Source organism: Helianthus annuus, chromosome 17 (genome assembly GCF_002127325.2).
Source record: "Helianthus annuus cultivar XRQ/B chromosome 17, HanXRQr2.0-SUNRISE, whole genome shotgun sequence".
In the NCBI taxonomy this organism is placed as follows: domain Eukaryota; kingdom Viridiplantae; phylum Streptophyta; class Magnoliopsida; order Asterales; family Asteraceae; genus Helianthus; species Helianthus annuus.
This window is the reverse complement of record NC_035449.2, coordinates 19,307,769-19,322,215: the sequence shown is the minus strand read 5'-3', so window position 1 is coordinate 19,322,215 and position 14,447 is coordinate 19,307,769. Positions and strand designations below refer to the sequence as shown.

The following is a 14,447-nucleotide window of genomic DNA, read 5'->3' as shown; positions in this document are numbered from 1 at the left end:
TTAATACTGGAGCTACCCTCGTAGCTATGAAAGCATAATTTAACAACTTGCAGCTTCCTGTCATGGATCTTATAAATGTTGCTTTACAGTCTGGAGATCATGTAGCGCAGCTGAAAGAAATCTTCCCTGATGGAGATGGAGACGAAGATTTAGTGTAGGTTTCTTATAATTGTATGAACAATCACTTTGTAGCTTTTTTGGGACGTGTATCCTTTTTTTCTTGTTAATGCGCTGCCGCGCAAGTAACTATTAACAATACACTGCCGTGTAATTTGATGATTTTTGCAGGCGTGTTGGTGCGCCAAGAATAGTATAATGTGTTTTTTAGTTTACAATATTTTGCATGGGTACAATTACTTTGATTAGGTAAGGCGAATAAAGGTGGTATGAAGCTCATGTGTGAACGTATGGTCTTGCGCGATGTGTGTAATCGCTGACCGTTCATGAGACTTGTATTGTATTTACCATGATGTTTTTGCGCTTATCAAAAGAAATTGCATGCACTTTGTAAGAAAAAACACAATAATAGAAACTTTGTTGTTTATTCCAGGATAAGGCGCAGAGGCCGTTACAAAGTCTATTAAAAATAATTACACGGGACTTAACTTACACTTTATTTCCTGCTTAGATTTGTTAAACTGTAGAGTCTGCTTCGTTCTGCAAGGAGATCATAGAGTTGCTGCTTAATTTTTCGCTTTTTTGCTCGGGCCTTCTTCGCCTCGAGTGATTTGTTTTATCTCCTTGCGCACGTTTTGTAGTAGGTGAGTGAGCTCACCACTCTTAAGCGTCTTCTCAATTTCTGTGCGCAAAGAGATGCAGTTATTAGTAGTATTCCCGTTGTCTTTGTGGTATTCACAATACTGACTCGGGTCTTGTCCGCGTTTGTTCTTCATGGGTGGTGGAGGCTTAAACTGGTAACCCTCCGTGCTTAGAACTTCTGCAGGAGTCTTGGTTAGGGGAGTCCATTGTCTCTCCCTGTTCTCTTGTTTAGCTTCTCTCTGTGCAGCGAGCATATTGATTGTGGCCCGTGCATCTTCTGACGAATAGTTCCCTGAGCCTGGATCGCGCCAGCCTTTCTTAAATTTCTTTCCACCACTTGGGCCTAAATCTGAGGGTCGGCTGTGCGGTGGTGGTGGTCTGTTGGTACCAAGATTCTTTTCCGTCATGTTGTAATTCGGTTGTAACCGAGTAAATACACTGGCATTTTCTCCTTCACGGTAGTTCGATCATATTCACCGGTGTGGGTGTTCCGCTGAGAACCCAACCTGGTGTGAACTGATGGTCTTCTATGAGAGTGTGCCTCATCTCGGTACTCTCTTTGACGATTTTCCGATTGAGTATACTCGTATCTCGATGGAGATCTGGAGTAAACCTCTGTGTCTTCGATCTGGACTCAGGATGGCCCATCATGTTGAGAAACATGAGGTACCGACGGTGTCCTAGCATGGGATACAGGCCTTCGTGATTGAGTTTGGGGAGCAGTTTGTGCACACAACTGTGTGTACACATCATTTAATGCCCCATGAGATCTGACATACCAGGAGATTGGGGTTTCTCCTGGGGTAGAATTGAGCTTACAGGGATCTCTGGGTGTACCCCTGGGGTGATAGGTTCGTTTGGATGATTGTTAGCGAGCTGCACTTCATTGTCATCCAAGGCTTCTTCTACAATACCCTCAACCTGGGTATTGTTAACGAAATTTGGCCGAGGGCCGTTTTGCCGATGAGCTGAGGTTTCTTCCATTTTCAAATGGAATCAACAAAGTGAATCGAAAACGAGAAAAAAACGGATGAAACAGAGAAATCGGTGGGCGCCAATGAATAAACACTGGATAAATGATCGGAATCAAATTATTCAGGGGGTTAGGTTCTGCATAAAAGGGGTGGTTTTCTCTCATTCGATTCAAAGGGGCGAATCTTCTTCTCTGATGAATACTGCAAAACAGAACACCGTTAGTCTCGCCACGGGGAGAAGGGAGGTTCTCTCCGTGACCACACTCCGGCGTAAGAATAAGTATGTGTTTATGAAGAAGAAGAAGTATTAATGGAGTGAGTGTAACTTCCAATTATACCTGCATTATCCTTCTATTTATAGCCGGGAGTTTGGGCGGGAAAACTCGTTGTTGAAATACTAACAGAAGATGCTAACTCCATAAGCGCTTATTTTCCCTCCGTTAATTCTCTTGATCGGATTGTGAGAGCACACGGATCGCGATCTTGATCAACGGCTGGGGTGTTGCCACGTGGGAAGTGGGCAAGTGGAGATTTCTTTCTAATTCCATGCCATCATCGTGACTTCTAGGGAGCACGGGGTGATGACACGTGGCCCAGACGGTTATAACCGTCTGGTGGTGCACGATTGAGCCTTCTAGAAGATTATTGCCATAATCCGGTGTGACTCCTTATCGTATGGTATCAGTGTAGTAAATAATATCCAAGTCTGGGTATTATTTAAGCGGAAGTGTTAACCTGGGATTTTTATCCCTGTTTGTTATGGAGAAAGGCGCAAAGACTCATTAACTTCCTTTTGGCGTGCGGGTGTTATCTGCTGTCTTTCTTAAGCTCTCTTTGTTGGACCAGTGCGCGGCCGCGCAAGGTCTAAAGAGGGTTAAAAGGTGAGGTTGTGGTATGGTCCCAAGTACTTAATATGAGGTCTTTGTGACCTTACCCCTTCAGAAAGTATAGATAGATTCTTTACTACTTGAGCGCCATACTTAAACTCAAGATATTGGGTTTGACAAAAAGCGATTTGAATATATGCATCAAAATATATTATAACAACAAATTACATTTGTAAAGTTGGATGCACCGTTGTAATGAGTTAGACACACCATTATAAATTTTGTTCATCGTAACACGATGTAACAATGTATCAAACCTGCATAGTTGGATGAGCTACCGAACATGTTTGATGCGCCCCTATGAACTCATGCATCAAAACCAATTACAACACTTAGTAATCTAGCAATGTTTGACGCATTGTTCTCATGGTTTGTACGTGCATTGTAGTATGTATATATGCTTGACACACCAACGTAAACTTGTATATCGAAACCAGTTATAACGCTATAGCATGCTCTACGTGTGGTGTTAAAGAAGCACACGTCATCGTATCATAATGGTGGTGTGTCAGTGTGATTAATTTAAAACGTCTCTTTCTATATACTCTGGAGCATCTTGATTATATCATCAATCGTATAATGAATACATTCAACAAAATATGCATACAATATAAAAACTCAATAGGTCCTGTCAACTCGTATATAACAATGTTATGATAACGCCAATGTTTCTTATTACTCTACGTGTCTAGTGATAAAACATCATCAGGTACGCTTTGCGAAAAATATACGGTTTATATGCCCCACAACAATAAGAAAATAACACAAGTTTATCATTTGGGTTCACATTCACTTCCATAAACAAGTTATGATTTTAAATATTTTTAAGCATGCATTCATACATAGAAACAATTATACTTGGGTAAAAATCATGAAAAACACAAAAAAAACTAATTCCATTCACAAAAAATATTTCATGTGATCAACATGAAATCCACACCTTATGTGATCCATTCACAAAAAATATTTCATGTGATCAACATGAAATCCACACCTTATGTGATCATGTTTTCCCCATGAAGAGAGGTGTGATTTATTAGTAGTAAAAAGATATCTTGTTGGTAAATTCATGAAAAAAGTTTAAACAACAAAAATAACTAATTCCATTCACAAAAATTATTTCATGTGATCAACATGTTTTCCCTATGAAGAGAGTTGTGATTATTAGTAGTAAAAATAATTGCACCAGACACATGTTTCCAATATATGCTGTTAGTAAATTCAAAATTCACTGATTAGCTATGAAGCACATGCTAATCACAAGTAGCATCACATGATAAGAAACAAGATTACACATACATAAATGAAAAACAATCCATTAATAGCCACACAAACAATACAATCAGACAAACTAATTTATTTGCTACAATTCACTAAGAATTTAGTAACCCCAAATCATATCTTGTCTCATCAATTTCGCTTCTCATTTAGAGAAACTATCTTCATGTCACAACTTGCAAATCCTAAGATTCTCTTGCCAAGTGCGTCACGATTTGCAACTCCTAAGGTTTCCTTGCCAAGAGTTTAAGGAAGAAGCAACCCCGTGAGTTACCGACGAGCAAACATTAATCATGAAGAAATATCATAAAAAACGCACTTGGTAAGTCCTTTGATAAATTAATAATTTTACCATGAATTGACGATATAGTTTTATTTTATAATATTCTCTAATTACTATTCCGTATGAACACGTATGAACACCGAAGGGGCAATGCTCTAGCAATATCGGATGACTTTCTCTAGGGGAGGTCGTCAGTTGAAGTCCCGTTTGTGACAAAAATGTAATGTGCGGGCCAGAGGTTTTACCACAGTATACCATCGTTCTATGGGTTTCCTCTAGAATTTGTGACGGCCTAGGTCATCACCCCCATCATCACTATTGCTATATTATATATAGAAAAGCTAAATTTTGTTTAGGCTCGCAAACCTACACGAGTTTTGTATTGTAGGCTCGAGTTCAAGCTCGATATCAAAACATGATATATTTCAGGCTTGAGCTCGTTAAAGCTCGACTTGTTTAAGCTTTTAACGAGTAGCTCTCGAGCCTGGTGTATCTGGGTGACCGGATTTGGTTGGAAAACCATTCCGTATGACTTTGTTAATGAATATTCCGTATGACTTTGATGATGAATACACATTACAACCACCCTTCGTATACATAAAACTAGTCGTCATCACCACACCACACCCCCTCTCATCCACCGCCATAACAAAATCCCCTGTGCTTCCGGCAACCCAATCTTCCAAAACACACACCATACGGCTCACCTACTTTCCACCGGAGCAACCGTCGCCGATCATTCACCTCTCCACAACCGGTCCCCTAGGGTTTTGCTTTCACATCCACTAGTTAGGTTTCCGATCAACGTTGCGTGAGCATCGTTTCCGTATCTCCGTTAGGGTGCTTTTTTCAACCGAAGACGATGTGTGATGGCTCCTGGCCGGAAACGTGCTGGCGCGAAAGGAGCAAAGGCTAATAATAAGTTGAATTTTGGCGATCTTGTGCTTGCTAAAGTCAAGGGCTTCCCTGCATGGCCTGCCAAGGTTAGATTGATAATGATGATGTTTGGTGATGCATTGTGCCCTAATTTGATTCAATTTCAAGTGTTTGGGCTTGTGTTTTAGTTTTGTTTCTAGAAAAGCAGTTTTAATGCTCTTTCTAGATAGAATTGAATCATTAATTGCTTATTTTAACCTAATTTTGTCAATTTATGAGTTGAATTGTTGTTTTTTTTTATAATTTCGTAGGCGGCAGAGGGTGAATTACTTCCGAAATTGTGTTTGGGTGATTAGTTAAGCATTGGTTGAGGGCTTCAATTACCCTAATTTGACTTTGGACACAGTTTAAGTATTAGCTGTAAATGTGATCTAACCATTGGGTTGGTCATAACATGAGTGCAATATTTATTTAGGATGTTTATTTGATTATCCAATTCTCCTTTTTTTATTGGTGTATCCGCCAACCCACCCTTATTCTGGAACTATCTTGTTACCTAGAACTCTAGAAGCCATTTGAGTTGAATTCCCCTTTTAGACGCGCTGCGTGGATGATGTTGTCATGGAAAATTGTACAAGTTGGATCTTGGATGTGTTGTGATGCTAGTCTAGCGGATTGTTCTTGTGAGGGTCGACAATTCTGAGGACTGATATTTCCACCGTTCTTGATTAACTTATCGTATCGTGTGAGAAGGTTAACACATTTTGTTGGAGCTTTAGATTCATGTTGTCAGCTTACATTAATGAGTCGGTTGCGATTCGGTGTACCCTAAAGCGTTTCTCTTTATGCAGATAAGCAAACCTGAAGACTGGAAACGAACCCCTGATCCGAGGAAATATTTTGTACATTTCTTTGGTACAGAAGAAATGTAAGAACTTGCTACTCCGTAAAGTCTGCTGTAATCGTCTAAATTTACCATCTTGTTTTGGCTACATACCAGTTGTGAAAAATTTAAGTTTGTAGATGAGGTATGCCAACTGCCAAGTCGCCAAGAGCCATCAACATATGGTATCTTTAGGAGATGAATATGTAACGGTCCAACAGACGACTAAACGTTTAAACATGTTAATATCTGTGCTGTTAAAGTTATTGAAAAACATATTTAAGTTTGTAGATGAGGTATGCCAAGTCACCAAGAGCCATCAACACATGGTATCTTTAGGAGATGAATATGTAACGGTCCAACAGGCGACTAAACGTTTAAAACATGTTAATATCTGTGCTGTTAAAGTTACTGAAAAACATAATTCATGATTTCTAGAGTTTTCAATGTATAAGAATAATGTGTTAACTGTTAAGGAAGGAGCAAATGCCATAGCGAATTTAAAAGTGCGGGTTAGATAGAATTTCCAGAAACAGTTTAACCATTATTTCTTTTTACGTGCAAGTGTTTTGTTTTTATATCGACATGTTTCACTATTGCAGAGCTTTTGTAGCTCCAGTTGATATTCAGCCATTTACCAGTGAGACAAAAGACAAATTGCTGACTAGATGTAAAGGAAAAACAGTCAAATACTTTTCTCAAGCCGTGAAGGAAATTTGCGACACATTTGAAGAGTCAGAGAATAAGAGTTCAGATTTTCTAAAAGACGGTAATGATGGACGAGCATCTCAGCCTGATGCTATCTTTTTAGAGATGGTGGATGATAGAATGATTACCGATAGACCCAGTTGTGCAACATCTTCTAGTGACACTGTAAATAATGGCTCTGGTTTAGAACGCTGCTCGCATAGGGAAATGGGACATGAGGATGTAAGCCCTAGTGTTTCGTCTCTTGCTAATGACCGTTCTCCATCTCTTTTCACCAAAAACCGAGCCGATGCTATAGCTTCACCTAAGGTGGAGAGTATATCTACTTCTGCAGGTACAACTTATTATTATTATTTTTTTGTTTTTGATATAGCGAGTGCGAGTGATGTTTGGCATTCAAGGTAAGTTAATCATATAGAGGCTTTGGTGCCTGCTATAGTTGCTTATGTGCGGACAGCATAGTTATTAACAACGAATAGCAGACGATAGCGGCAAGCTACCTAAACGCTACGTAGCGATAGCAATGAAATAGTGGGAGCTATTTTATATTTAGCGACACACTAGGATAAAATTATAGAAATATTTTATATGTATGTTATATCCAAATAAGCTGTTCTATATGTTGTTTTATATGTATGCTTAACAAAAAGCCTAAAATCCTGTTATTGTATACCTATAAAATCCCGCTATTTATATTAAAGCAGAAAAAAAAAAAACAAAAAAAAAAAACCTAAAATCCCGCTATTTGCCCGCTATAGAGGTGCCAAAATCAAATAGCGACACATGAGTGTTACGCAAAAATCAAATAGCGACACATGAGTGTTACGCTATTTGCTATAGCGCTCGCTATGAGCGCTATTAATAACCGGCCAACGGATAATGTATTTTTAATTGGATATTTTCATTTTGTATGTGTTAGGTCATAATACAAACCCAAAGATTGGAAATAATGAAGAAACAAATGGGCAGAAGTCCAAGAAGATAGTAAAAGCTCCAAAGGATAACCATGGTGTTGTTGATGGAATAAACAAAATTCTTAGTCCTGCAAGTGTAGGTTCTGCATTTCAGACCAGCCATATTGAATCCAGTGTAAATAAGAATAAGGATGGAACCCAAAGAAGTTCCTCACATGTGAGCAAGAACGACGTTACCGAGGGTGTGGCAAACCCAGATTCGGGAGATAATGTTAGAAACACAAAGAAAGTTCTGAAAGATAAAACACATGCTGGGTTGAAAGATAATGTTCTTAATAGTGGAGTTTTGCGCCCTGCAAAAAAGTCCAAGTACTCAGATGATACTCTCAAGAAGTCCCAAATATTCAGGAAAAATGATGCGTCTAGTAAAGGAGGCAACGAAGAAGTAAAAAAGCGAACGCCGGAGCTGAAAACAAAAAACCGCTCGGTATTCAAGGGGCAAGCAAACGGTTCTAGAGTTCTTGGTGACGAAGATGCTGTACAACCTACAAAACGCCGTCGTCTGGTCCCGGAAGGCATGCCGGAAGATAGAACAACTGAAAGCTCTGTTACACCTAAAAAAGGGGAAAACACTGATTATGTTAAATCTAAACCTCAAGTGCACGTGAGGAGGAGAGCTGTTCGTATCTTTGATGAAGATGAAGACGAGCCCAAGACTCCTGTGCATGGACAGTCATCTAAAGTAGTTGAGAAAGTCTCACACACTTCAGTGTCTGTTGAAGAAGTCGCTGTAGTGACTGAAGCTATTCAAGATTCCCCTGGTGTGAGAAAAAACTTGAATGCGAAAGAATCTGTGGCTAAATCTAAGCAAGATATTGCGGAAGTAGCTGAAGAGAAGTTGTTACATACCCCTGGGAAAGCGGAATCTGAAAAGAAATCATCTGAAGAGATTCTACAGGTGTTTATCTCTCCTGTCAAGTCTCCTTTTGATACTTGCAACCAAATGGTGGAATGTCAACCTTCTAAAGTCAACAAGACTTTAGGCAAGGTTTCTGGCAATATTTCACAAAAGAAGGATCAATCAGGTTCGGTTAAGCCCTCAAGTGGGATTTATGATGGCGGGCATCGTTCTCAGAATAATAGTACTTTAAAAACTACTGCAAAATTAAGTTCACGGATTACTGATTCTGCAGCTGTCTTGAGGAAAACGAGTGATAGCAACTCGTTGTCTAGTGAAAGGTGTGTTAGAAACAGTCTTCATTATTGTTGTTACGAAAACTGATTTGCGCAAGTAGTTTCTGGGGCTAATGTAATACTCTGGCTTACAGGTCAGAATTTCAACTGGCTCGAACAAGTTCATTGTCTGGTTCAAGAAATGCAGATTCAAACAAGTCAATGAGGCATCTAATTGCAGTTGCTCAGGCAAAAAGAAAAGAAGCTCACTCACACAACCTTGTGCATGAAAGTGAAGCATTTGGGAAAAGCCCTGGTCCTATTTCTGCTGTTCAAACAGTCACAACAAGTCTTGGAATTGTGGCTCAAACAGATGAGCAGCTTGATACTGCAGAATTTGAGGAGAGAAGGACCAGTTCAGGACATCGGCCTGCTGGCGGATCTCTTAGCGGTGGAACTGAGGCGGCCGTTGCTCGTGATGCTTTTGAAGGAATGATAGAAACTTTATCGAGAACAAAAGAAAGCATTGGGCGTGCTACACGACATGCAATTGACTGTGCAAAGCATGGTATAGCCAATGAGGTAGGAAAATGTTGCATTTACAGTCTCTATTATTATGATCTGTTTCCAAAATCTTTTCATTCACTGTTAACCGTGTTGAAATGAACTGCTTTCTGTACCACACCAAATTATGGTTATCGAATTGTATAATGGTGGTTGTTTTATGTCTGCCTTGTTTGCATAACTTGGTTTTATGTTTAATGCAATGAAATCATTATTGAAGATGTTTAATTGGTTAGGAATTACATATTGTGTGATTTTCACGTCTTCTGTAGGTTGTGGAACTTCTTACTAGGAAGCTGGAAAATGAATCCAGTTTTCATCGAAGAGTGGATCTTTTCTTTCTGGTTGATTCCATTACACAGCGCTCTCATTCACAGAAAGGTTTTGACTTATTATTATTATTATTATTATTATTATTATTATTATTTTATCATTTTTGAATCTCGAATGTATAAAAGGGTCATGTTCTTCAGGAATTGCTGGAGCCTCTTACATTCCTACAGTTCAAGCAGCATTGCCTCGTCTTTTAGGTGCTGCTGCTCCACCAGGTGCTAGTGCTCGGGAGAATCGTCGTCAATGTCTAAAGGTGGGTTCTCTTTTTATTTCTTTTTTTTTTAATTTCAGATTATTAGCTGGCTTATAACTTTCTGAACAGAATTTGAGTTTAAACATATTTTGTAGGTTCTCAAATTGTGGCTTGAGAGGAAAATTTTACCTGATACTTTACTTCGAAGCTATATAGAGGACATTGGCTCTTCAAACAATAATACTTCTGCTGTTTCGGTCTCCAAGCGCCCATCTCGGTCAGAACGGGCTGTCGATGATCCTATTAGAGAGATGGAGGGCATGCTTTTTGATGAATATGGGAGGTGTGTAATCTTTAATTGCGCCCCATGTGCTTTTATAGAATTGAAACATGCATAGAAGTTTATTTTTATAATAGTATTGTTCTTCTGACATTTTTCAGCAATGCAACGTTTCAATTGCCTGGACTTTTGTCATCTAATGTCTTTGAAGAAGAAGATGAAGATGACATTCTTAACTTTTCACATAAAGAAGGCATATGTAAATCAACACTAGAGCTAAACGTTGCCGCAGGAGAGCTTGAAACATGTTCAGTAACTTCAAACGAGAGACGCCACTGCATCTTGGAGGATGTGGATGGTGAACTTGAAATGGAAATGGAAGACGTGTCTGGACATCCAAAAGACGAAAAGTTCTCGACAGGTAGTCGCTCTTCTAAGGCTATTCAAGAGGATGAAGGCTCTAATAGGACATTGGATACGTCTTCTAATAATTCCAATGAGGTGTCCCCTCTTCGTCAAGGTTCACCGCCACTGCCGCCTGATTCTCCCCCTCCAACTCCCCCCTTGCCGTCTTCACCACCGCCACCTTTGTCACCACTTATGGTTCCACCACCTCCATCAACCCCATCACCTCCACCGCCACCACCACCTCCTCCACCCGAACCTTCATCACAAACATATCCTTTTCATGCGGGTCCACCTCAGATGTCGTTTTCTCAACCATCAATGCCCCCTTTGCAATCCAATGTAAGACTCAACTATGGCATCCATGATATTGTGGTTAGGGCTACAAATGATCCGAACGAACACGAACAAGGCATTTTTCGTGTTCCTTTGTTATGGAAATATTTGTGTTCGCGAACAGTTCGTGAACACTTACCGAACGAGATTATCTATTTGTGTTCGTTCATTAAGGAAATGAACATGTTCGTGTTCGTTTGTTAATTTTAGGTACCGAACACAAACAAACGCAAACAAACGTTTGTGAACACACAAACAGAAACGAACGTTCATGAATACAAACGAACACAAACAAGCGTTCATAAATGGAAACGAACACAAATGAACATAAACAAAAGCAAACATGCGTTTATGAACATAAACATTAAGAAGATCCACCCAAATATACTAATGAACTTGGGAATACTATTTGTCACAGTTACCTCAAATAAATAAAAGAATAACAAAAATAAAAATAAATATAAAAATTAATTAACTATCAAACACAAACATAAACAAACGAGTTACTGAACGTTCACGACCATAAATGAACGAACACAGCCTCTGTTCATGATCGTTCATTTAACTAAACGAACAAAGTTTTTTTGTCCGTGTTTGTTCATTTATCAAATGAACGAACACAAACGAACTTCCCGCCGAACTGTTCATGAACAGTTGGCTGAAAGTTCAGTTCGTTTGCAGCCCTAATTGTGGTATCTGAAGGCTTCACATTAAATAATTATAGTATATGTTTGAGAACCAATTTGTACAGGTACCTTTGAACTCTCGTCTTGGAGCTCATGTTGATTCCGCAGTGAGGCCTGAAATGTTCTCTCAGCAACCGTTGTCCTTTCTGCCAGCTGTACCCGCCAATTCACGTGAACCTTCTAGATTTAGCTCTTCGAGGACTGTAGAATACGGACATGAAACATATACAAATCTTCAAGGTTCTCAATCAAAGCAACAGTACCAAACTGGAAACACACCTTTGCCTACAAGAACATTCCAAACTCCCATGCTGAATCAGACTGCTGCTGGTCAATTTCAATATCCTAATCCTGGAATGATGCAGCATCCATACCCTTTGTATGGATTAACAAAACCACCTGATAGTCAGCGTGGTGCATGGATGAATAATGGACGGGCATCAGTATCTGCAGCCCCTCCTTTTACTCAGGAAGGTATAAAATTTTACTTTTAACAGTTGCTTTGAAAATCAGGTATATTAAATGCTTGAATTTTGTTCTCTAGTAGGTGCATACTTGATGCTTAATAGTTAATACTCTCTGTGTGTACTCTGGCAATGTTTTTTATATACGTTTAGTATTGCCTATGCTTAATGTCTTGGATCTGCTTTTGGCATATACTGTTATCTATGCTGCTTGCAAAAGAATGTGCAGTTGCAAGGGTTACCACTTCGCATCCCTTTTTATGGAGCTAAAAGCTTAACGTGTGCAGGGGATGATTACATGACTTAAGCCTTTTTTTAAGCATATATATAAAAGAGGTCATAGCCAGTACGCTGTAACTCTTTTTTTATTGACATTTAAACAATTTATCATAGGTTAACCATCAATAATTAACTTATAGAAATATTAAAGGTTTTGGGTTTGTCCACTCACTGTCATTGTGTTCCCGGGTTTGTCCACTGATCTTGGTCAGAAATCAACATTTTGTGGTACATTTTCTTTAATTAGAAACCAACATGACGTACTTTAGTTTGAGAAGCCGGTCAAGTCACATTTTTATGTGCAGGAAGTTAAGGTTGTTGAGCAAAAGGTCATAACATAGAAGAATTACTATAAAACTAGTTTTTAGTACATTGACTGAACTTTATTTTCTTTGTTACTATTTTAGTTTGTAGAGTAATGTTTTTTTTTTTTTTACTGTGGCAGGTTATTTTCGAACACCCATGGAGAGACCCCCAGCAAATAATGTCAGGTTTCAACCTGTGGGCCAGAATATAGGTTCTGCTGGAGCTCAAGTTCCAGGTGATCCGAATTTTAAGCAGTGTTTTTTTTCGTTCATCATGCTAGAAACTTCGTAAATCATGACCGGCGAGCTAAAAGTAGCTTCCTAATTATATGTTTTCAGGCCATAGTGGGTCGCTGCTGGTGCCATCTCTTAATTCTTGGAGACCATCTTAAGTAAGCTGCCAGCTAGAACTGCATTCTTTTTAGAAGAAACTTTTTACACAGCCTGCTTACTACTCAATATATCTGATATCGTATTTTTCTTTTTATTTGTAGATGGAAGATTTGGTGCGTGTTTGGTTTCATATCTGGTAGTAAATGATTGAGTTGTGAAGATGGCGTTTGCAGGATTGTATATTGTAGTTTTCTCTTGGCAAATGCTTCTTTCCAGGCACATAGAGCGTAAGCCACATCACTCATATCATATTCTTCTTTCAACTATATTGTAAACTAGACGGGTCATTTATCTTTTTAACGAACGAAGTGAGTTACTTATTCTCTTAGCTAGATTCTTACTTGGGCTGAAATAGAAATCGAAAACACCTTTAATGTTCTTGGTTTTTAAATCTTTTTTTATATATATATATTCTTGTTCATATTTGTTTTTGTTTTTTTTAATATTACCATTTTATCTTTCCTTGTCATTTCACGTTTGGACAAAGAATATGATGATGTTATTCTACCTTGCTTACTTTTATGGTTGCTTGTTAAGACAAGTCATTATTTATCCTTTGCTTATTCATTTAAATTATAAATGAAATTACATTTCATTTATATCTGATATATGTGTATCATTTTAAAGGTCTGTATGAGATTTTGTAATGCATATTTTCCTAGACTATTTTAAATTTATGTTGGACTTCCTTAAAATTTTCACGAAATAGAAAAGTTGACATAAGGAAAGAAAAACCAAGATGATATTTTTATTATAGCAAAAAAAAAGTAGAGTAAAATGCCATTTATGATCCCGAGGTTTGGCTACTTTTGTGACTTTCGTACAAAGGTTTGTTTTTTCACATCTGGATCCAAAAGGTTTGAAATCTTGCCATTTTCATCCAACTCGTTAACTCCATCCATTTTTAACATTAAATTAGGGGAATTTTTGTGTTATTTTAGACATTTTTTTTGTGATGATCAAAGGGTTTGAGTGAGGAGAAAGTCAATAGAGGTGGATCTTTATTTTTTATAGTGTTTTTTTATTTTAAAAGAAATGACTAAAAAGACATAAATGCTCCTCATTTAACGGAGAAAATGGATGGAGTTAACGAGTTGGATGAAAATGGCAAGATTTCAAACCTTTTGGATCGAGATGCGAAAAAACAAACCTTTTGACGAAAGTCGCAAAAGTGACCAAACCTCTAGGACGAAAATGACATTTTACTCAAAAAGTATTATGAATGTAGTATGGTCACAAGATCTTTTTGAAAGAAAGATGCGTGTGTTTTATACTTTTCTTTCTGCTTTTGGTCATTTATTGTTAAAAATGACAAGGTTCAAAACTTTTATTTGCTAGTACCATGAATTCCCTTACTCGTTTTCTCCATATTTCGTTCCTCCCATCTGCTTCTAAACATTGGTCTTCTTGTGCATGCTTGCTACATAGTAGATGGTTATGAATCATGTTTTATACTAGTTAGTTGCACGGCCCG

The 14,447-nt window shown here is 38.4% G+C and overlaps 1 protein-coding gene across 4 annotated transcripts; it reads left to right on the top strand.

Moving 5' to 3' along the window:
• Positions 1-4,746: 4,746 nt before the first annotated feature.
• Positions 4,747-13,396, top strand: LOC110922099 (ENHANCER OF AG-4 protein 2). 4 transcript variants are annotated; one of them, XM_022166431.2, is made up of 14 exons: positions 4,747-5,164; positions 5,618-5,810; positions 5,909-5,985; positions 6,543-6,982; positions 7,568-8,801; positions 8,891-9,317; positions 9,572-9,680; positions 9,773-9,885; positions 9,981-10,168; positions 10,267-10,852; positions 11,598-12,006; positions 12,721-12,816; positions 12,920-12,972; positions 13,075-13,396. In XM_022166431.2, the coding sequence occupies exons 4-13, from the start codon at positions 6,754-6,756 to the stop codon at positions 12,970-12,972; spliced, it is 3,444 nt and encodes a 1,147-aa protein (XP_022022123.1). In that variant the 5' UTR covers positions 4,747-5,164; positions 5,618-5,810; positions 5,909-5,985; positions 6,543-6,753; the 3' UTR covers positions 13,075-13,396. The 4 variants fall into 4 exon arrangements, with proteins under 4 accessions (XP_022022123.1, XP_022022121.1, XP_022022122.1 ...); XM_022166430.2 differs by having other exon boundaries at positions 4,806-5,164; positions 5,369-5,810; XM_022166429.2 differs by lacking the exon at positions 5,618-5,810.
• Positions 13,397-14,447: the final 1,051 nt, after the last annotated feature.

What these genes read in the sequence shown, in the direction of transcription:
- LOC110922099 (XM_022166429.2), top strand. Translation starts at nt 5,051, where the DNA reads ATGGCTCCTGGCCGGAAACGTGCTGGCGCGAAAGGAGCAAAGGCTAAT. An exon ending in CTTTTTGATGAATATGGGAG is followed by an intron (nt 10,169 to 10,266) that starts GTGTGTAATCTT and finishes GACATTTTTCAG; the next exon opens with CAATGCAACGTTTCAATTGC. An exon ending in CCCTCCTTTTACTCAGGAAG is followed by an intron (nt 12,007 to 12,720) that starts GTATAAAATTTT and finishes TTACTGTGGCAG; the next exon opens with GTTATTTTCGAACACCCATG.